Source organism: Dermacentor silvarum, chromosome 6 (genome assembly GCF_013339745.2).
Source record: "Dermacentor silvarum isolate Dsil-2018 chromosome 6, BIME_Dsil_1.4, whole genome shotgun sequence".
Lineage (NCBI taxonomy): Eukaryota > Metazoa > Arthropoda > Arachnida > Ixodida > Ixodidae > Dermacentor > Dermacentor silvarum.
The window spans coordinates 111,129,110-111,151,314 of NC_051159.1; the positions used below are offsets into that span (position 1 = coordinate 111,129,110).

Below are 22,205 nucleotides of genomic sequence, written 5' to 3' on the forward strand. Positions count from 1 at the left end.
GCGCGAGGACTAACAAATGACCTCCTCGCTATTTTCAGTACTTGGCTAACATTTTGGGCTACAGCCTTGCTTATCCCTTACAATTATAGTCCTGATGCACTGACACTGATGACAAAAAAAAAATTAGATGCATGCAACTTATTATAATGTTTTGATATCTGACTGCTTACCGCAAATAGCTGATAAGTTCAATAACATACTCAATAAATCATAGCTTTGATACACGTTTGTGGTCAGGAGCATCAGCACAGTTTCGCATGCCTTCTGAGTTCAATGCACTACTGACGTTCAGCGTGCGCGCATCATGTATAGGCCACGAACGTAGCTTCTTTCATAGACAAAAAGAAAAAAAAAACTTTCAGAACCTGATATGCGTGCTTCCGTAATTAACTGCGTTGACATAAAAGCATTTCCATGAAGAACAAACAGGCCACCAAACTTGCAAGACTGAAAGAAGTCCATCTGCCTATAGGCTATTCGACACGCTTCTTGGGCTCGTTAGCACGGCATGTTGAAGTCGTACTAGCGATTAGAAGACTGCGACTTCAGGTAGGGTGCGCATTGCAAAGAATCACTCATCGGCCTGGATTACCCCCCCCCCCCCCTCTCAAAAAAAAAAGAAAAAAAGAAAATGCAGAACACGAGCTACCAGAGCGCAAAGTGCAGTAGTATATTTGCTTTCCTATGAACACGGTTTGTGCTCGCCTGGTTTGTGATTCAATTCCCAGAATAAGTTAAGACTGTGAGTTGCCTCAGAGTCAGAATCATTCAAAAGAGGCTAAAAGAAATCAAACGCTTGCATAATTACAGCAGTTGTATAGGTGCTAAAGCAACGACATATGCGAATTCCCCCCCCCCCCCCCGCCCCTCCCCTTTTGCAGTGATATGCCGTATACTGCTAGGATGCAGTACGCACACATGTCCTAAAATACTTCCGATTGAGCCCTCTGGAATAACACAAGTTACAATAGCCTGTAGATATATAGAATATATATAGACCTGTCCAGCTAGCAACAGCTTTGCTGTAGAGTTAGAATGTTTGACAAATGAATTTTACGGCTAAGTACACAAAAAAACTACATACAGGAGCTCGACGCATGGGGACCGTTCCTTATATCTGAGCCCATCAAGAACATGCGCACCCTTGCAATCTTTTTTTAATGATATCACGCGACCATCGACCGCACGGCGTGTCAGCGGAATTGTAGCGGCGAGGGGCGGTGGAATAGGTTGAGGTATGCGCGGACGCACAAGACAAGTTCCAGTTCGAATGTATTCTGCTGCGCTGTTCGTTTCAAGAGTGCACCTCACCGCTACAAGGTCACTGACACGTCCTGCGGTCGACGCTCACGCGATATTATTAAAGACTGCAAGGGTGTACCTATATAGTAAACTATGGAGCAAAATACTTATTTTCACTTGGCTAACTTGGCTGTCAAAAATACGTGACCGAAAGCTTTCTGGGGTCATGAACACACCGCTCCCCACAGCGCGGATAAAAGGACACGTGTAACTCACTCGTTGTACTGGATGGCAATGCGGTCGCGATCTCAGCGTCTTGGAGCAAGAAATTCGGTTGCTGCAGCATCTTTCTCGGAGGAGGGGGTCCGGGCTCCGGTCGTTGCTGGCGCTCAGGCTGCTGGGGCTCGGGTCGCGGCAACTGTCGCTGTGGCGGTGGCGGGGGCCGAGATCCCGGGTCCGGGTTCAGGGCCGCCCGCGGTGGTGGTGGTTGCGATGGCGGAGGGGGAGTCTCTGGCGGCCTCTGCTGGCCTTCGTTGGTATCTGGAGCAGCGGCTGCGGCTGCGGCTTCCTCGGCAATCCTCTGCACTTGGGCCACGTTGGCACAGCACACGAGCCCTTCCTGTGGGCACAGAAGCCTCGGGTGGATGGCGTTCTCGCCGAAGCAGGCGAACCGCAGGTAACTCGAGATGCAGTTGCCCGGACACGGAGGAGGACCTTGATGATGCTGCTGCTGCTGCTGTTGTTGTTGTTGTTGTTGTTGTTGCTGTTGTTGTTGTTGTTGTTGTTGTTGTTGCGGCTGGGGTGCAGATGGAAGGGCGTTGGACTCCCCGCCTCCAGGTCTCTCGCCTGAGTTTGGAGGCCTCAAGGGCCTGAGCATCGGCTGATTCGACTCGTCGTTAGCCAAGCCGATCGGTCCCTGTTGGTTGTTCTCATGAAAATCCATGCTGCTGGGGCTGGGCGGTCGGGGTCCTGTAAGGAAAAGTGCACTGCTTCGTTGTTTCCACGTGGTATTGGGACGTGTGAGATATGTGGAGCAGAACTCAATGCAGTATACGCACCATTTGTGCTACGTCTCATTGTGTGTCGAGGCAGTGTGTAGACACGGGCCAGGCTGTGAGCTATCAACTATGCCTTGATTGTTCTGTTTTTGTTTATCCTTATTTCTGTAGATAAAGTTTATTCCTCCTCCTCCTCCTGTTCCTTCTTGTTCGATAGCATTTCTTTACATTCTGGTTACCGGTTCTGCGCTTGCGCATCAACTCTTTCGCTTATTCGAACAAAACACGATAGACACTTATCTCGAGAAACGTTTACCAGGGGAATCGAGGCACCTAACGACCAAGAGCGCGTATTCGGGAAATGGTAACGTGTCGAAGTGAATTTAGATTATTTTACGACGTTCTATGAGCCAAATCAGCATTTTGATGCTTTTCGGGTGCAAGATTTTGTTTTGTTTCACGTACAATTTTATTTTAGACAACGATAACCACGTTCGCTTATCGTGCCCAATGCATACGACATTCTTTGATAAGTGTTTTATCTAGGCGCCGCGAAGCAAAGGCTAGTGGCCTCTGGATGCATCGAACCAGAATCACGTTGGATGTTTGATGTATTTTGCGTTTTCACTAGCGCTTGTGGACGTAAGAAGCACGCGGAATGTTCATTTTGGCCGCCTATATAATGGGAAGACACTGATAATTATTTATAAAATGATCAAGCTCGAGACACTTAATGCAGTCACACAAATGAAGCCAGTCGGCGCTCGAAGCGTAAGCATTTAGTTAGAATACTAATACTCGGAGCGCATGACTGCCGGCCTTTCTTGCACCACCGGTGGACGCTGGGGACAGAGAGCTAAGGCGCTGTGGTTTAAGTTGAGAGCCAGAGCTTTCGTGACGAATTGTGGCTGCACATGGTCTCCCAGCAATCGCCCAAGGCGCACAAACCGCACTGACTAGCTCTGATCTTCAGGACCAACTTTGGGCCATACAGCAAGCCCGGGAAGCTACCGAGAGACAGGGTCTCTCTGCTGCCCTCGGCGCGGCCTAGACCCAGGCCATTAATTTGCAAGACATTTATTAAAGTATTTATCACTCAAAAAGCAGCGGCTGCCACGCGGTCAGATTATAGCGTTTGAATCGCTGCACGTAGGAAGCCTCTAGGGTGAAACAAGTACTTGCAAAAAAATTGAAATGCATAATCAACGAATTAAGAAAACTTCACTAATTAATTTTTTAACGAATTACCTTATGGCCCATATTGCAATTTATAAATTCTATCCATGGAGTTCGCAAGGCGGATCCACTTGGAAATAATTCTCAGGATGACACCAGTTTCGAGATATTAATTCCCGAACTTTGCGGAGAAATGCATGTTACTGTTACTTTCTTAATAAAACACCGTTTTATGTATTGAAGCACAGAAGTAACTGGAACGCCAATGCATTTCTCCACAAAGTTAAAAACTAAATTTTTGTTAATTATTCGATGATGCATTTCAGTTTTCTTGTGCAAGTATGTCCGCCTCTTTGAGTAGACCAGCTCATGAACTAGAATTGTGCTATCTGCCACAGGCAACCTTTAAAAACAATTGAAAGTGGTCGCTCAAGTACCTTGTATATCGGCGTGTGTGCTTACATTTCGAAAATGCTGTTTTGCCTCGTTTGTTTATTAAATAGACATGGCTCGATCACTAGTTGGCAACAAATACGCAACAGCAAAATGTTCGTTGAGTGCGATTCATCAAATAGGTGATCGGCGTACTTCAGCTACACAAAAAAAAAAAAAATGACGATGAAGGTGTATTGCTTAGTTTCTAACGGCCACGGCCGCAAGCAACGTGTTTTTGAGAAACTGTTTTTACCGCTATGCCTTTGAGGAACTTATCTGCTGAAGCTTCAAGCACAGGCTGCACAGCAAGTCAAGCTGAAGCTTCCCCCGATTTCTTACGGACGTAATTATTGTCCTACTCGTTCTTCTTGCGCCCGTGTTTTGTACGACTACTGTGCCACGAACATTCGTCAAGCAAAGTGCCAATTAGTGTGACCATGACATAGAAACTGCATATGTAAATTTGTTACTGCATGACATTTCCTGGGCTTACTGAATATATTTCGAAAAATGCTAGACGTTTTATTTAACGTGATAAAACACTTTTTTTTGAACAAACGGTTCATCGTGATTCTGATTTTACCAAAGACAGCCAATGCAAATTAGGGTTGCCATCTATTCTTTCGGAGGATTCCGTTTAAGCAACATTCAAGATTAGCAAACGTCCTCTATAAACCAATAAATATATTTGTCGGTTTGCTAAAATTTAGCAAGGTCACTTTCGTTAGTCAAAAAGTCAGCCATACCGTAAGAGTTCATTTTTACCGTTAAGAAGGTCGGACATCTCCAACGCCTAGCCGTAACCACACTGAATAGTCGCACTGCTGAAGGGAACCGAGTCTCCAGGCCTAAAAATAGCTCGAAGTCACAGGAGACAGCGCATAAACGCGGGATATTGAGGAAAAGCGCACCTTACGGAGGCGAGGTTCGGGCTTCGATCACTTTCCATGGGACACTATTTAGGTGATATTTTGCATGAAATAATTCCTCCATAGCTTCGAACATAGCCGTTTGGACTGTTCAAGACAGTTCAATACTCATATCGCGGTGTCTTTTTCGTTGAATTATAGAAAATCCACCGACTACAATAAGGTTATTTTTCTCTTTTAAGACAAGTATGCATACAGTATTTAAGACTACTTAGTTCCGCTACAAAAGCGATAGGTGTGGTCCTGATGAATCTTCTCATGGCAGACATAAATGCTTCTCCTTTGTATCAGGACAGTGTCGTCGCACATTACAGTAATTTCAACCAAAGAATGCAACGTTGCTAAAGCCACGTGCAGGTCGGAAACATACTCGGCGTCCCAGAACAAAACTAAACTTAAGACTCCGTATGTGTAAGTCCACATTTCGCGAGAAATGACAAATTCAGGTGAGACATTTGACCGCGGAATTTAGTGAAAGCACTCGGTAATAAATAAACAGCAACCCTGCGTTTAAAATGTCACCCCGAGTTATATCGGACGTGAGGAGTTGGCCAAGAAAACAGAATGCCAACAAGCAGGTGCAGAAAAGTAAAGGAAGATACGCAATTAAGCACGAACAATCGGTGAACTCATGTTTAGGGCCCAAGAAACAGCCATAGGAGATGCTTATTTGACGCTTCCCGAGTGTCTTAAATGTGTGATAATAATGACGTCCCTTTCGCTACAGTATTGCATTGTGATCTGTTGCGAGGGAGTCTGCAAAAAGAGAAAAGTACTGTGTTAAAGTCCTACCTCGTATCTGTACCAGTGACTTGCCAATGACCGACAAAAAATTGTTTTAACTATGTCATACATTCATTAATCGTGCGTTAAATGTTTAGCGTGTTAGTTCCGAGTGTGAAACTACGCTGCAATTACATATTAGAGTCCCCAAGCATGCGCCTTAAAAGTTTCTCGCACATTTCTCTGGAGCGGTGCTGTGTCACTTATACATCCTTCAGATCTGCGGGCCTAAATCACAAAGTTTTCCGTAGGCCAGAGCGACTGGTAATATCACGCATCAGGCTCTCGCGATTACGATTCTATCGTTAGCGGAGGCGGCCGACCATTGACAAATGGTACAAATGCCTGTTAAGAATGCCAAACTTTATGGATTTTGCCACACATGTCCGCTACCCCTTTTCAGCGAAGATAAATTTTGAGCACTTCAGAAGATCAGCCGTGAGTCACGCTTACCAGGGCGTTGTAGAGAACCAGGAGGGTGGTGTTGGGACGGCCTTAGTCGCTTCGGTGGGCCAATTCCCTGTTTGACTGGCCGAACTCCTCCTTGTGGTCCTTGCGGGGGCATCTGAGGAGGTTCCCTGTGGGGAAAGTCTGGTCTCCCTTGCTGTGGCGGACCGAGGTGCTCGTGCTGGGGCCGCCGGTGTCCCCCACCGCCACTCTCCAAGGCAAGCTGATCCATCATTGCCTGGTCGACTGGTATCACGGCATTCAGCTGGTCGTGCGCCTGCGGGTGGTTCTGGTACGGACGTTCCTGCGGTATTATGGCTCCGAAGGGTCTCTGTTGCTGCATCGGTGGCCTCTGTTGGCGCATGGGAGTCCCTTGCTGCGGCGCGAAATATCCGCCTCCAGGTCGCTGGTCGCGCTCGGGCTGGGAGCAACAGATGGTTCCACTCGGACATGTCGTGGTGCGAAGGACGAGCTGCGCGGGCTTCTGGCAAACCCCACTCAAGAAGGGCGGGAGGCAGCGGCCGTCGCAGGCTGGTATGGGAGGCTCGGTGGTCGTGGCCGCCGCGCTGACGCAGCAAGAGCCGCCCGTCGGGCACGAGTGAACCTGTAGATACGTGGTCGCAAAGGATGCTGAGAAGCGGAGACACGCACGATCCAGGGCATTCCGGGAGCTTCGACTCCTGAACTGCATCGCGCGACGGAGTGCGCTCCGGCTGTTGCTGAAGCGTGCCGTCATCCGGTTGTTCAGCCTGAGGGGGACCGTCCGCGGAAGTGCAGCATACGGCGTCAGGACCGCAGGATGGCGAGCTGAGAATGCGGTGACAATACTGGGACAGTCCCTTGCCGACGCAGACACCGGGACACACGTCACGCTGCGTCGAAGCCTGCGTGGGCTGTGGTGGAGGTGGCGTCGACGACGGGCGCTGCTGCGGTTGTGGCGGCGGTGGTGCTTCCACTGTTGGAGTCACCGGAGGAAGAGGTGTGGGGACGGTCGCGTTGGTGTCTTCGTCAACTGTGGAGGCAGGCGAAGTGGCGGGAACCATTTCGTCTTCGGCTAAGGGCGCCGACGTCTCAACTGCAGTGCCGCCCAGGCTAAACTCCTTGGGCACACAGCAGCGCAGGTAGCTGGCGCCGCACTGAATCTCGTCCACCACTTGGTCGCACAAGAGAGCGGTGATGGCGTGCACGCATTCCCCTGGACACCCGCGGGCTTTGGTTGTGGATGTCAGGGAACCCAGTATTCCTAGCAGCAAAAGGATGCGTCAGAGAGCACTGTTAACATCAGCATTACTATGTCCACACTCCAAGCGCAATTCGTACCTCAAAGGCTTATTATAGGCCCATTGGATCTCATATTCGTCTACGACGAAAAGTATGGACCATACATAAGTGTCCACCTCTCGGCTAAATTATATTGAATACTACAGGAATAACGGGACAAAGCGCATCAGGCAAAATGATTAGTAGCATGTAGGCTAGCTGGCTAGTCCTCAAGAGCAGTCCATGCGAGAAAATAAGACATCGTAACTGTAATGACTGACGGAGAAGCATCCATTTGCCAAAAGAGGGAAAGTCAAATTACAAGCATATACCAAGGCTTACTTTTTCACAACACACCTTTGATTGCGACAATCAGTTACCATGCTACTCGAATCTTCCATCACAAAACGGTTTAGTCACGACGCTCACTTTACGGCGCCATGCGCGATGTAATAGGTATCGTGATCAGTGCTTACTTTCATGCTCATGATCACTTCATCGCGTGTTCTAATTTAAAGACATGAGGGAGTTGAATGTTCTCAACCATCATTCTAAACTTGCGTCGACAATCAAAGCCGGCTTTACACAGAACTCACAAAGGAACATTCTATATCATGTTAAAATTAGAAGTTACGGTCTTACCCGATAGTATGGCAGTCGTGTCCTGGGCTCGGACCCCGGTGGTCGCCAGAAGAAACAGTGGAACTAGGAACATCCAGGCCGGGAGGCTGACAAGTGCCCGCGCCATGATGCTGAGGCGTTTAGGCAGCGTTGTTATGCAGCGACCACTGCTGCGAATGTAACGCAGCACTGCAGCCGGATGCACTGGCAGCGTCGGGGCAGCAGCTGAGAGCTGTGCTGGTGGCGCGTCGGTGGTTCACGAGCACACAAAAACACTGCGGCCACCAGAGGTAGGGGGAGGGGTTGGGGGAGGGGTAGGAACCGCTGCTTCCGGAAACCAGTTCGGGCGAGGTCGTCGCTCCCTGGGTCGGCGGAGCGCCCCGGGGGGAAAGAGGGGGAGGAAGACGACGAGGAGGAGAGGGACGCGTCTGTCCGTTTCCAGGTCAGCCGGATCATGCACTTTCCAGCAAGAGAAGGTCACGGCCAAGGACGGCAATTGAGCAACAGCTGCGGCCGGCGCTGGACAAGAGTCGGCCAGACGCCCCTAGGGGCTCGCACCGTTACTCGTGAGGAGGTGAAATCGACTCCTCCCCGTCACCCTCCCGCGCACCCGCCCCTCGTCGTTACGTTGCCCGCCTTGCGAAGATCAAGCTGCGTGAGCAAGACTGCGGGCCATTCGATTTCCCATTTGGGACGTCTTCACCCCCGGGCAGCGGGCCAGAATGAAACGACACTTTGTCTAAGCACGATGTCAGCGGATTTTTGTAAGTTCAATCATTTTATTGAGCAGACATCTGACCATAAAACCGTCCATATCAACTTCTGAGCAGTGTAACCGGAACAGTGATGGCTTCTAACAATGAAAGGTCATGTCTGTTTCTGAGCAGTGTAACAAGAACAGTGATGGCTTTTAATGATACAACGGCTCGTGATCATACGATGCATACAGCGAACCATCCGATGTTCAGTTGTGTATGTGTGTAGTCTTTCTTCCGCGTGGTTCTGACAACCCACTCCTTCCTTAATGACGCATTCTTTTGTGAGAGCGCGGATCAAAGAAATGGTCGTGAGAAGGACTTTAGGAGAGTCATGACGTCCTTCGCGGTCACGTGTGATTGCAACGCTTCTCTAGAGCAGCGTAGTCTCAGGAGCGTCAACACGGACACGACATTGGCCTACAACCGTACAAAAGAAATGCAGGAAGTTAGTATCGCAACCTCATTTTAGGAAGCCTTTAAAGATGATGAAGTGCGTATGGACTTACATTGTGGCCGCTGATAGAAACTGCGAGCGCTTAGTCTGGCTCATCACGTATTGCTTCTGGGATTTTTGCCACATTTTATTATAATGTCAGCGTAACTTCCTTGACTTTCTGGTAATCGTTATTTCAAGAACGGTGTGATCTGTAGAAAGACCCCACTCATGTTTGGGACGGACTTGGCCGCGGTCAACGTGAGCTCCTTGCATACGGTTGAAGAGGGTATCGCAAACCAACACTACGCTTCGGCCTCCTGTGGGTTCAGCTATCATTCTGATTAGCTGTTAGAAGAATCTAGCTTACTTTCCTCTATAAGTCAGCTGCCACTCGTCAATGATTTTACTGTTCGCTGTCATTGTGCATAGTTTCCGTCCCTCTTTTCCTCTTTTTCTGTTTGACCGTCTACTTATCGGAAGCTCGGTGCTGTCGTGGCTCGACCCCAGATTTTATCGCCCACACTGAGATTGCAAGCACCTCCTTTAATCGTTCCCTGCCGGATGGCCCTAACCAAGGTCGCCAGCGACGTTTAAAAGCGCGCATGACATTGCTCTTCGACTTTTCAATATAAATTCGTGGTTCCTGTGAACGGCAGTTTTTGGTGGCTGAGAAGCCTTATAGGGAGCACCCAACTTAAAAAACTAAATGGTATCCTTTCAGGAAACGCCATTCTCTGTAGCGCTCCGTTTTGATCAGATTCTCTTCTGCAGAAAGCACTCCACCCGGAGCTCTCAGGAAAAGCGCAACGACCAATGGCCTGATTATTTCCCCTTTTTTTCCGAGTAGTAATCTGGAACCGCGATTATCAGAAATCTGAAAGTCAGCAGCCCGCAACTCTCCTCTAATTAAAAGTTCTAGTCCACCAACCAACTTCTGCATTAACCTTCTTTTTATTTTTCCGATGGGAAAGGGAAATTCCACTTGGCATCCACGCTTCTGAATATTTAGAAGCTGTGCATGTTCGAAGGGCTATATCACTGTAGGAGTGGGCAACGTAGGGGGATAGGGGGGAGGAAATGATCATATTATGTTGAGGAACAGATATAACGTGGTTTAAAAGAACAGGCGTGGTGCATAAATGGAATTAAATTCTCAGATTATTGCTAATGAATCAGCAAGGAAATATACGTGACTGCCACATATATAAGCAGCAATGGTATGCAGATGAAAAACAACGGGACTGTTCGCTTTCGAGAGCCTCCGATAAATATGTTTACAAAGCCAATCATTCACAATGACATCTTGTACACAGACAAATAGCTCTATATTTTTAATGTCGCGCATAGACTTTCAATGCTTGAAGCTCAATTCTCCTCCGCGAAGCACGTGCAATGTGAATGTTTACCTGTGCCGGCGCGCGTGGGTTTTTATGTGTGGTTATAGCACTTGGCTCGCAAACAAAATGTCATGAGATTGAATCCCTCTCGGAGGCAAGGAACTTTTTCTGCTCAATGGAATTTTTTTTACGACAAACGCACAAATAAAGTCACCACCAACCTACAAAACCTACACTGCTTAAGTTACAAAAGCTATTCTTAGGCAATTTAAGGTAAAGTTCAAGAGGACGCGGTTGATTAAACAACAACGGGACGAGCAAGGAGAGGAACCTTGATTGGTCTCAACTAAAACAAGCTAGCCCGGATTTTTAATCTGATATTTTTTGCTCATTGTTTTCGCATTAATTGAACTGAATCACCAGACGAAAATTTTGTCATGATTAGGACATTATTTGATTAATCAAAAAGTTGCAGCAGCCGTCACCCAGCAATTGTAATGTACACTGGTCAGTGTCAAGAAAGAGTCATTCTTGACGTCGCGCGCGGTAGGAGTGTCACGGTGCCGAACAACTTTTTCTGTGCAAATTTGGAGCTGCCGTGAAATGGTTGTCGAGTGTTTCTTTCCGAAGCGATTAACGAGGCACTATCTTCAACAGCATATTGTTAGGTTTTCAGGAAGAGCTAACTGGTCACGTATTGGATAAAATCAATTCCTCCAGCTGAAATTGGGCTCTCTGGCTTTACCAGAGCTCCTGATTACTTCGCCAGTGAATCGCCAGCACAGCGAGCCACCCAAACAATACGCTTAGCGAAGCCGTTCAGTGACAGCAACGTGATCGTATTCCAAATATGATCAAATGGATCTAGAAGTAACTAAGCGATAATGTTAAAGTCCACCAAGGCTACTACACAAAGTGATACCGTATGTTTCACAAAAAAGGTTAGAGCATTTATTCATAAGTTCCTCGACTGCGCTGGTCCTGGACAAAGTTGTTCACTGCTGTCAAATAATTCTGCTCGACGATTTTAACATTGGCGTGTTGCTTGAGAAATACTCAACTCCATTGTCATCGGTAAAAAGAAACTGAATGTCCTAGAAATTGTAGCTCGGAAAAGTGGGCCATTCGGTCGAGGGGCCCACTAATGTCCTAATCAAGAAGCAGCCTTCCGGTCGGGTGTAGATCACTTTAAACTTCAAAGAGATTTTAGAGGGCGAAGTTGAGAATGAGTATTTTGCAGATCATTGTTCAAACATTAACTCGACCTGTGCGGAAATAGGAGTGACTCAATGTGCTTGAAATTTTAACAGGGATTCCCCCACATGTCCGGAGTAAGGAGTTTTTATTCTATTTCAGTGGGTGAGATGAGCCCTCCATGAATATGTCTTATTCAGATTTCTGTTGCAGTAAACATCGAAAGTAGGTGCACCACGATTATCACGCAGTGGCCTTGATGGCCCCCGGGAGTGGTTTCACAGCCCCCGTTTTATCTCACTTATGTCATCGATATATCATGAACTCCAGCCTACGTTTTCCGATGTATGGATGGAGACCAATACTTCAATCTGAAATAAAGTCTTTCATACCGCCACCACGACCCTTCAATGATCGAAAGCGAGAAATGAATCAGGAACAAAAAACCTTAAATTATGATGCAGGCATTCCCACTACGAAATTTCTTTTTATGCAGACATACTGAAACTGTTAACGCCAGTGGTGTTACTCAGGGCCGTAAGCAGTAAAACGGGACAGTTAGAGGCAGAGTGAGAATTCCACAACTATTATGATTATGATAATGATGATGACCTTAAAGTCTCTGGCACATGAACATGGATCATTGACTCGATCCCCGAGACGAAGACGAAGATAAGGAGGATGAGCCACCGCCTGGGGTAAGTCTAAAGCTGCATCTATTTTTCGTTGAGAGAGTAACTAATGTTCACGTAAAAACCTCCGTTTGGATCACACATCACGTCGAGATATATGCGTCTAAGATTAACGATACGTACACGACACAGTGCGTTCTTAACACGGACCAGTCTGGCAGCAAGCGCGGACCCCTGCAGTGTGGTATACACCGTATTCGGTGTCACGCAAACCGTTTTGTCCCAGCCGGGTCGAACACGTGGGAAACTTTGCGAAGCTGCTTTTTTTTTCTAAAATATAGCAGTCGCTTCTCGCCGAGATTGATATGGACACCAATTCAGCACACAGGTTCTCGTGAGTAATGCTGACCCCAAGCGGATAGTCACAATCGGCACTATCAGAATCGTAGTTGGAGCCGCTTATCAACCTCAGCTATATGTCGCAGTGATTGGCGCGACGAACAAGTAACTGTGTATATAAGCAACATAATCGCGTTGGCAAGCGGAAAGATTATCGTGTCATCCATTATTGCCGCCTTACAAGATGTTAGAACTTGCTGGACAACAGGTCCTGAAGGTGTAGTGTTAGAAGTGGCGGTAACCTATCGGCAGGACCGAACCTCATCAACGTAATCTCGATAGCGTTGAGCAATAAATAAGAATGGCGATGATGATTAATAGCGCTTAACGTCTCATGTAAGCACACAGACTATAGATATAGTGTAGGACTCCGGTTAAGCTTTGACAACTGGCGTTATTCAGCGTACACCCTGTTCACAGTACACCAAGCATATTTGCAGTCTCCTCTCTTAGAACGCGATAGCCGCTGGGCCAACCATTATAGGGATCCATTTCTTCGGTGAAGTCTTTTGAAGGCGACAAACAGCCTGCTCTTTGCCAGCAGTCATTGCCAGCTGCCAGTTTTACTGGGCAATATCACGACCACTCGATGCGTGACCGTGGTATCGTCATGTAGCCCCTGCGGGGTCTTTCTAGACTTTTAGATTTCTCGGAGCCGACGAGGAGACCGGCAATCTAATCGGGTGCGCTGAACATACGCTTATACCCTTGTCGTCGCGATTGGCACCAGCTATGACTAACTTCGTCGTGTAGCGTGCAGGCTGTCACTTTCTCCGGTTGATAATCTCTAGGAGAGAAACCCATTTCGGGAAAAAGTCCAACTGGCCGTGCTGCCCGTTTGTTGTCTGTTGATATTTCGATAGCCGTGTTTGTATCCTAGGCTTGTATCGAGTTCACGGTTAGGTGATATGCAAAACGGACAGTTATCCCACGACGAAACAGCTCTTTCGCTCGAAAGCGAACACAGCTTGCGTAACACTGAATCGGAGCGCCGGATTTTGAGCGAAATTGCCACAAGTACCGTTCCTCGAAATGGCCACATTTACATTATGAACGGGGAACTATACGTCGTAGAGTAGCAATATATACCGCGCGTGAGCCCCACGTCTTACCCGCGAGGTCTGCTTGCTTTTAATTAGAGTCGTATAACAGAAGACTGCGATGTTGCAGTGGTTGCACCGTAATATCTCTATTCTACCTAACATGTGACCAATTCAAGAGCTAACAAGAGACATCTTGTCACGGACACGTTACAAAGAGTGCTCGATGGACCTAAACTGCACGCCTGCTTCTATGCGTCTACTGACACTGACACATGCCAATGACAAATATATTTGCTGCATTCCTTTTCGAATCCTTCTATTCACGATTGTACAGCCTAATTTTCCGGCACGGCAAGCGGAAATTAAAAAAAAATTCGAAGTTAGCAGTGAGAAATTGAGAGAGAGCTGTCCTCTAGAAGGCAGGGTCTTTGTGGAGACCATTTTACGGCACTTTCCAATAGAGAAAAGTGGATATACACTGACCTGCTAAAAAAGCATACCGTCTCGCATACTTACGCTGGTATTGGCAACAGCTCGGAGGCAAAGGCTAGTCTTCGCGGTAGAGTCTGGTATACTTGCAGCACTAGAAAACAGACGCAGACGTTGCGTCTGCATTCTAGCGCTGTAAATATGCCAGATATACTGAAACCAACGTGGTAGAGGTTTTGGTGCACGTAATTAGGAAGGAAGGAAGGAAAAAAAAGTTGTCGCAGTTTCACCTGAAAGGCGAAGCATCAATTGCGATAGCAAATTTGTAGAGAGCTATACGGAGTAATGATAGTAGCTTTATCAGCTGTATAAACTTGGACATGCAGCAGCACCGGCAACACGCAGAACTGTTGTCGACGCCGTCGGCGTTTTGCCCGCGTTCGCACAAAATGCGTGCGGCGTTGGTGACTGTTGCCGGAGCCTCTGATATAAATAGGCACTTGGTGCCGCAGCTAAACGTCGCTTCTCTTCCATCCCCCCCCCCCCCCCCCCCCACGGCCTTTCGTGCGTCGGAAGAAGGCGCGTTTGCTCTACATATATGGTGATTGTAAAGGAGGAAAGAGACGCCTACTTCTGCAGCCCTTAAGGGAGCACGGCGCAGAACGCGCGTTTGTTCTCCGCCGTGGGTTCACTCCCCGTGAAAGCGCGCGTCCCTCGCACCCTTTCACTCGTACATACAGCGTTCGGCGGCGCGCGGAGACGATTTCATCTTCATTGACGTCATACGGAACCTCACGGCGACGGCGACGGCGACGGCAACGGCAACGACGACGGCGACGACGACGGCGACGCCGACGGCGACGCCGACGGCAGAAATCTGCTTTGGAGTGTCCATATAATTGCTATCGCAATAATAAGAGGCGAAAGGCAGAGAGGTTAACCAGGTTAAGTGTCCGGTTGGCTACTCTGCACAGGGGGATGGGGTAAGGGAACGTAATTATGTTCCCTTCGTGCACTGGAAAGCTTCGTCACTTACTACCTTTTCATTTTGAAGGTGAAAGTAAGGCCCAGATACGACTTCTTCATTCAGGTATCATGCAATTCTGCATATTAAGGCCCCACATTCATGCAAATTCTCTTTCGCAAGCGCCGTCCACGATTGGCCATCACGGAAGCAGCCGGCCAGTTCTCACGCCGAGCCCTGTCATGAGCGGCTGGTGCCCAAAGATGGGCGGTTGCGGAAGTGCTTTTACGTAAGATACGTTTTGTGAACATGCGCACATATCATCTCAAGCTGTCACCACCGAGAGTCTCGTAACGAAATAAACTTTCGTAATGATGTCTGGCATGATGTATTAACACAAGGTAGGTGTTGTCTTAGTCACACCAATTTCTGTCAAAACGCTGTTGTCTCGTTACGATAGAGTCATATTGTCACAACGACATAAAAATCCGCCGTCCCGACAATCCTACGACCGACCATTTTGTCAGATTCTCTGTGGCCTCCGTCAACTCTGTAGGTAACCGAGAAAACAGTTCAACGATTACGAGAGTTATCTTAGGACCACAAGAGGTCCGCTGATGAGTATCTCACACACGCAGTTCAGAAGTTTGTCACACACACAAAACAAACGCCGTTCCGCTTTTGTTTAACAAATGTTGTTCCTCTGTCGTTTTTCTGCACTACATGCGTTGTGCGTACACAAAATTGAGCCTATTTCCTATAAGGGCTGCTCGGCTTGCGCATACATCCCTACTAGGCCTAGTACATCATAAACATTGCAATGAAGGTTAGTGAATGCCTTCGAGTTTTTTGTCGGATATTACGAAGCTTTATTGACTCAACTCGGAAAAAAAGGCAGATAATTTTGTACGCTCTGACACTTCACAGTTTGCTTCATGAGGTTTCTTTACGCGTATACAGTTACACACCAGTTTGCACCAGCCGTTAACAACTCAAGCCAACCGGTAGGGGTTGGCAGTAACTGGCGGGAAGTGGCGTAGCCCCTCCCCCCGGCCATCGTTAACAGATTAGCCTATGTGGGATCACGAACAGGTTCGCGCGAGGGTTAGGGGTGTTACACGATAGCAGTCCGCCGCCTTCAAACCCGCGAACTAAGAGGACGAAAGCGGAGAATAGTCTGCCTGTCATATAAGTGTCAAGGTGGCGTGCGTCCATTTCTCGAGCAGAAGCGTCTTCCGCAGACGTGAAAATTGAACCAGAGCCAGAAACGGGCGCAACTGATACACACTGTCGCCGGCCACGCCGGACGACTGTGCCAGAGCGACGACTCCCGTCTCCAGCTCGCCGATTGAATTGCTAGATATTTCATAAAACAATCAAAAAGGTCAGAAAAAAAAAACATCGTTCTTTTGAAACAACAAATGAATGCGTGTTTATTTTATTTCGTTTCCTGTCCGCCAAGCTTTTGCCCTTCATTTGATCCTGCCTCAAACAGTGGAATAAACTCGCACAAAACAAGTAAACAAACAAGGACCGAACTAAAGCATAGTTTTTAGAAAAAACAGGCGTCAGTATAAGAATGCCGCTTGCCCTCTCTCTCTCTCTCTCTCTCTCACACACACACACACATATACACACACACACGCGCCCACGCACGCACGCACGCACACATACTTGCCGTTCATGTGTCACTTCATTGTAACTCCGGGAAGCGCTGAATGGCGAAGCGTGGTGGTGTTGGTTCATGTCACCTAGATTAAACGGGTCGCAGAAATTGCGTCTTGGCAGCGTTGCGGCTGGCGCGATGCCCTGAACGAGCTCGACGGGCTGCATTGAGTACAACTCGCTAGGGACGTCAACCGTGCTTCCGAGACAAGGATGGCGTATAAGTGCGGGTTAGCCGAACAGCAGTGTGCTACACTCACAGAATATAAAGTTTCCGTGAGCTCACTTTGAAAAATCTACCGAGGCATACAGGGGACCCATGTTTACGATAACCAATTTTAAACGAATGACAAGGTTAATGTGAACCGAGGGGCTCGATTTCTTGTTGCAACCATTTGATGCACATACAATGAAACCAGAGAAATAACAAGGAAAATAAGTTATTACACCTCATTGAATTGAATATTTCAGTCAACAATAAGAGTTCGTTTGTCATGTGCATTCTATGGCTTCGCTGTCTGCATCAAATGACTGTAAGTAACAGGAAATCGAGCCCCCCCCCCCCCCCCCCCCCCGGTTTCGATTATTCTTTTCGCCCGTTTAAATTTGTCAGCATAAACCAAGGTCACCTGTACGCCTTATTAAATATTTCTAGTAGTCATGCTCGCGAAAGCTGTTCCTATACACACAATGAAGTCTGAAAAAAATATAGGACATTGACTGCTATTTTTCCTTGAACTGCACATTTCAAATAAATCTATCGGTTAATTTTATGTGTGCGTTCTCTGGCTTTATTGAGTGTTAGCTTCATGTGCAGTTCTGCCTTTTACACGAAGGTTTCGAGCTACTGTTGCTTTGTTACACACCATTTATTCGTAGCGAGATTTTTTTTTGTTTGTTTTGTTTTCGTCCACATTGTTCAGTAAAATACTTGGCATCATTGTTCGTTCGTCTGATTTTTCCTGACATTTACCTACCAACATGCTTCGGAATCGGCCCATGTTCTTGCGGTAGCTGTATTTATGAATGGTCAAATACGCACACGACAGCGGTATCGCAGTGAAGCCATTAGGGCGACTAGAAGCGGCCGAGAACGTTATATGATTGTTTTCCTGGTGTCTCGAGAGAACAAATTGATACAACGAAATTACATTTAGGGAATGGGTGAAATATTTGGTGTGGTGTGCGGGGAAAACGCTGAAGTGGAGGTTATTTAGCGGATGAACGAAATTTCCCAATCATTTTTATAAACATTTTTCCAATCTTCCATTTACCAATTCATGTACCTTCTCTACAGCTTTGAAATGGGCTAGAATGACACGGATTCACAAAGGTGGCAGAAAATCAGATATTCGTAAATACAGGCCAATTTCTTCCACGTATACCTGCTCCAAGTTACTGGAGCATATTATTATTAAGCCCGTCACGAATTACCTTAGCACACACAATTTATTATCACCAATCCAACATGGCTTCCGTAAGGGGATATTCTACTATAACACAGCTCGTTCAAATAGTTCATAACATTTCAGAGGTAATCAATAATCGTGGAAAAATGAACATAATGAACAGAAATGAACGTGGAAAGCTTTTGTTCAAAATTAACACTGCTTTAAATATGACAGTATAACTAAATGCTTCACTTCATATCTTATGGATCGCGAACAATATGCTTCCCTTCTCTTGGTATCCATTCTGTAACCATAATGGTCCACCGGTTATCCATCCTACGCATTACATGGCCTGCCCAGCTCCATTTCTTCCGCTTAATGTCAACTAGAATATCGGCTATCCCCGTTTGTTCTCTGATCCACACCGCTCTCTTCCTGTCTCTTAACGTTAGTGCTAAGATTTTTCGTTCCATCGCTCTTTGTGCGGTCCTTAACTTGTTCTCGAGCTTCTTTGTTAGCCTCCAAGCTTCTGCCCCATATGTTAGCACCGGAAGAATGCAATGATTGCACACTTTCCTTTTCAACGACAGTAGTAAGCTCCCAGTCAGCATTTGGCAATGCCTGCCTGATGCACTCCAACCCAATTTTATTCTTCTGTACTTCAGACGGCAACCGCTGGGTGATTGTGGCAATAGATCATCTAACGCGTCACGCGGAAACTTCGCCTCTGCCCAGCGCATCTGCGCGTGATGTTGCATGGTTCCTTCTTCGTAACATCATACTTCGCCATGGAGCCCCCAGAGAATTGCTCAGCGACAGAGGCCGTGTGTTTCTCTCTGAGGTTATAGAAGCCCTACTCAAGGAATGCCACGTAATTCACCGCACCACTACTGCATACCACCCGCAGACTAATGGGATGACTGAGCGCTTTAACCGTACTCTTGGCGACATGTTATCCATGTACGTCGCATCTGACCAGACCAATTGGGACCGCGTTCTACCCTTCGTGACGTATGCTTACAACACCGCCACACAGACCACTACGGGATTTTCCCCGTTCTTCCTTCTTTACGGACGCGAGCCTTCCTGCACAATGCATACTATCCTCCCGTATCGCCCTGACACAACGGAGTCTACTGCCCTGTCCGAAGCTGCTGCACACGCGGAAGAGTGCCGACAGCTCGCCCGCACATTTACTACGGAAGACCAGCAGCGACAGAAGCACCGTTGGGATACTTCCGCCTCTCCTGCACCCTATGCCCCTGACTCACTAGTCTGGCTTTGGGTTCCCGCCGCCAGCCCTGGACTTTCACCGAAACTCGTTTCCAAGTACCAGGGTCCCTACCGTGTGGTCAGTCGAACGTCTCCTGTGAACTACATGATGGAACCCCTTGAGCTACCTTCGGATAAGCGCCGCCGAGGGCGCGAAATCGTGCACGTTCAGCGGCTAAAGCCTTACTTCGACCCCCCTGTGCTTTCCTGCCCGTAGGTCGCCGGGACGGCTCCTTTTCTCCGGGGAGATAATTGTACTGGAGAAGAACGAGCAGTATGCACTGCTTCGAGAAAGACGTCGACGACTGAGTTGGTCGAAGCCGTGTGCCTGTGTTGCCTGCGCTGTGTAACCTCTCGCTGCAGTGCTCTACGCTCTAATTAATTAAACTAGAGTGCCTCTCTACAGCTAAGATATTCACGTATGCTTCCTGTACTCCTTGATTACGCGATGCCTCTATGACTGCTGGTATCTCTCATAGAGGCATTGAGTAATCAAGGAGTACATGAAGCATACGTGAATATGGTGGCGTGGAGCAGAGGTAGAATACCCAGCTTCAAATCTGAAGGCCGTAAGCTCGAATCCTGCTCCAGTCCACTACATTTTCAGGCATGGAGTGGTGCCTGACACCGGCAAGAAAAATATATTGCCGAGAGCTAGTGGGGCTATACTAGTTCAGGTGCAACCAAACTAGGAAGGCCCACTAAGCTTCATCAAAGTCACTCCCTCACCAGAACAGGAATTGGCCTCCCTGGTGCAGTATTCGGCCACTATCACTCCGACAATTAACCCATGGCCCTCAGTCCCCAGCGGCTACGGAGTACCTGACCAAGGCGGCGGTCAGACCTGCTACGCGGCAGAGGGTGCTAAGAATCTCTGGGTCTGGACAAGCCGCCAATGGAAACAACCTGGCAACGTTCAACACGCGCACCCTCTAGAGTGAGGCTAGCTTAGCAGGACTATTTAAAGAATTATCAGGCATTGCCTGGGATATTATTGGCCTTAGTGAGGTTAGAAGAACTGGTGAGGCTTACACAGTGCTGACTAAGGGCCACGTCCTCTGCTACAGAGGTCTTCCAGATATGCTGACATAAATGGGTCTAAATCTAAGCTCTCGGCAGTAAAATCTGGGGTGGCCCAGTGCAGTCTACTGGGACCTATCCTATTCCTCATGTCTATAATGACCGATCAAACAGTTGATGTATTCTCGGGAGATCACTTTCGGCGATATTATCGCTTTCATGTGTCGTAGCGCTCAACCAGCCAATCAGCTCCTCCGGTTTTGCTCAACCAGTCAATAGTTGGTCTTGAAAGTGATATATCGCCGAAAGCGACCATCCGAGAATACGTCTCCTGTTCGGTTGCGATTACTCGGGGATGATTGTATCGTATATTGTAAGATATAATCTTTCGATTATCAGTTGGAGTTGCACACTAATTTGCAGGAAATCGTGCAATGGTGTGACCAATGGCAATATAAGCTGAGATCATCAAGATCAGTTTCTATGACTATATCTAGAAAAAAAGGTGCTTTGTGGGCATAATTACAGCATCGGTGGTACTAAACTTGTAAAGGCGTCCGAATACAAATATTTGTGTTTATTTTGTTACTCATGACCTTACGTGGAACGCGCATGTAGATACTGTATGCAAGAACGCAAACAGAGCTTCATGGAGCCTCAGGCGCAACTTACGCATTGCCAAATTCCTGAAATAAAATGCCTAGCATAGAAGACCTATTATGAAGTACGCTAAGATAGTCTGGTACCCTCACACGTCAGCAAATCACCATAAATTAGATAGAGGTCAGAAGCGTGGAAGCGTGCTCGTCTCGAATCGCGGAGGACCGGGTTCGATTCCCACCCAGACCGAAATGTACCAAATTTTCCTTTCAAGGCAATTAAGTTACGTTGTTTACAGGAACTTCCCTGAGAGAAATGTGACGTCAATCCGAGCATTTCTGGTCGTTTTTTTACGCCTTGCACCGTCGGTCATTTTTGGCACCATCATTCGGTCACACCGCCCACTACGACGGATTTTCGCGTAATGGGGCATATAATGCTTTCGCATTGAAACGCGCAACGGACGTCGGCGACGAACGCGCCCCGCAACTCGGTAGCAGTCTGCATCGGCGAAGAACGTATGGCCGCCGACCACGACGGGCGCAATAGCCAAAAAAATTGAAGGACACTTTGTAAATTCCAAAGTGTGTTCGGCGAAAGCCTGTGGCCATTCGACTGACTATGCCATGTCTTTTTTTGTCGTCGGCGTGACCAACTGTAACGCTAGTGAACTATGTAGACCACTGACAAATGCATGTCTGTTCTCAGCATCTTGGTTGAAATCGGCGACAACGACCAACGGCCGATGTCTGACGCTTGTTGGTAGGATGCGATTCACAAAGGCAATGGCTGCTTCTTGTCCGACTTTTGGGGCCAATTACACAAAGACTACAAAGAGCCCAGTCGACAACCTGACTGCACACGCTTCTGCAGGCCACAGCTGGCACCGTTCCATGGCACGGACGGACGGACGTTCGGACGCCGCTGCTATGCCATCACGTGATTGATTGCTGAGAGCGTGTAAGGGGGAGAGGCCACAGCTGTGGCGGCGCAACTGTTGCTATGCGCCGCTGTGCCATCACGTGATTGCTGAGAGAGAGTGAGGGGGAGAGGCCACAGGTGGGCACCGTTCCAGGGCACGGACGGTCAGACGCCGCGAGTATGAGCCATTAAAGGCTTTCGCCTTAAAAACGCTTAAGTTGATTCACCAACTCCAAAGTAGTAGCGAAGATGC

At 47.8% G+C, this 22,205-nt stretch overlaps 1 protein-coding gene across 1 annotated transcript in view; it reads right to left on the bottom strand.

The window, feature by feature from the left end:
• Nucleotides 1–8,211, bottom strand: part of LOC119455849 (protein masquerade) — a 110,455-nt gene extending 102,244 nt beyond the window's left edge. Inside the window, 4 exon segments of the mRNA XM_049669090.1 lie at nucleotides 1,519–2,211; nucleotides 6,017–6,614; nucleotides 6,616–7,253; nucleotides 7,913–8,211. Of these exon segments, the coding sequence (XP_049525047.1) occupies nucleotides 1,519–2,211; nucleotides 6,017–6,614; nucleotides 6,616–7,253; nucleotides 7,913–8,018 (2,035 nt within the window). The 5' untranslated portion in view covers nucleotides 8,019–8,211.
• Between the last annotated feature and the right edge of the window lie 13,994 nt (nucleotides 8,212–22,205).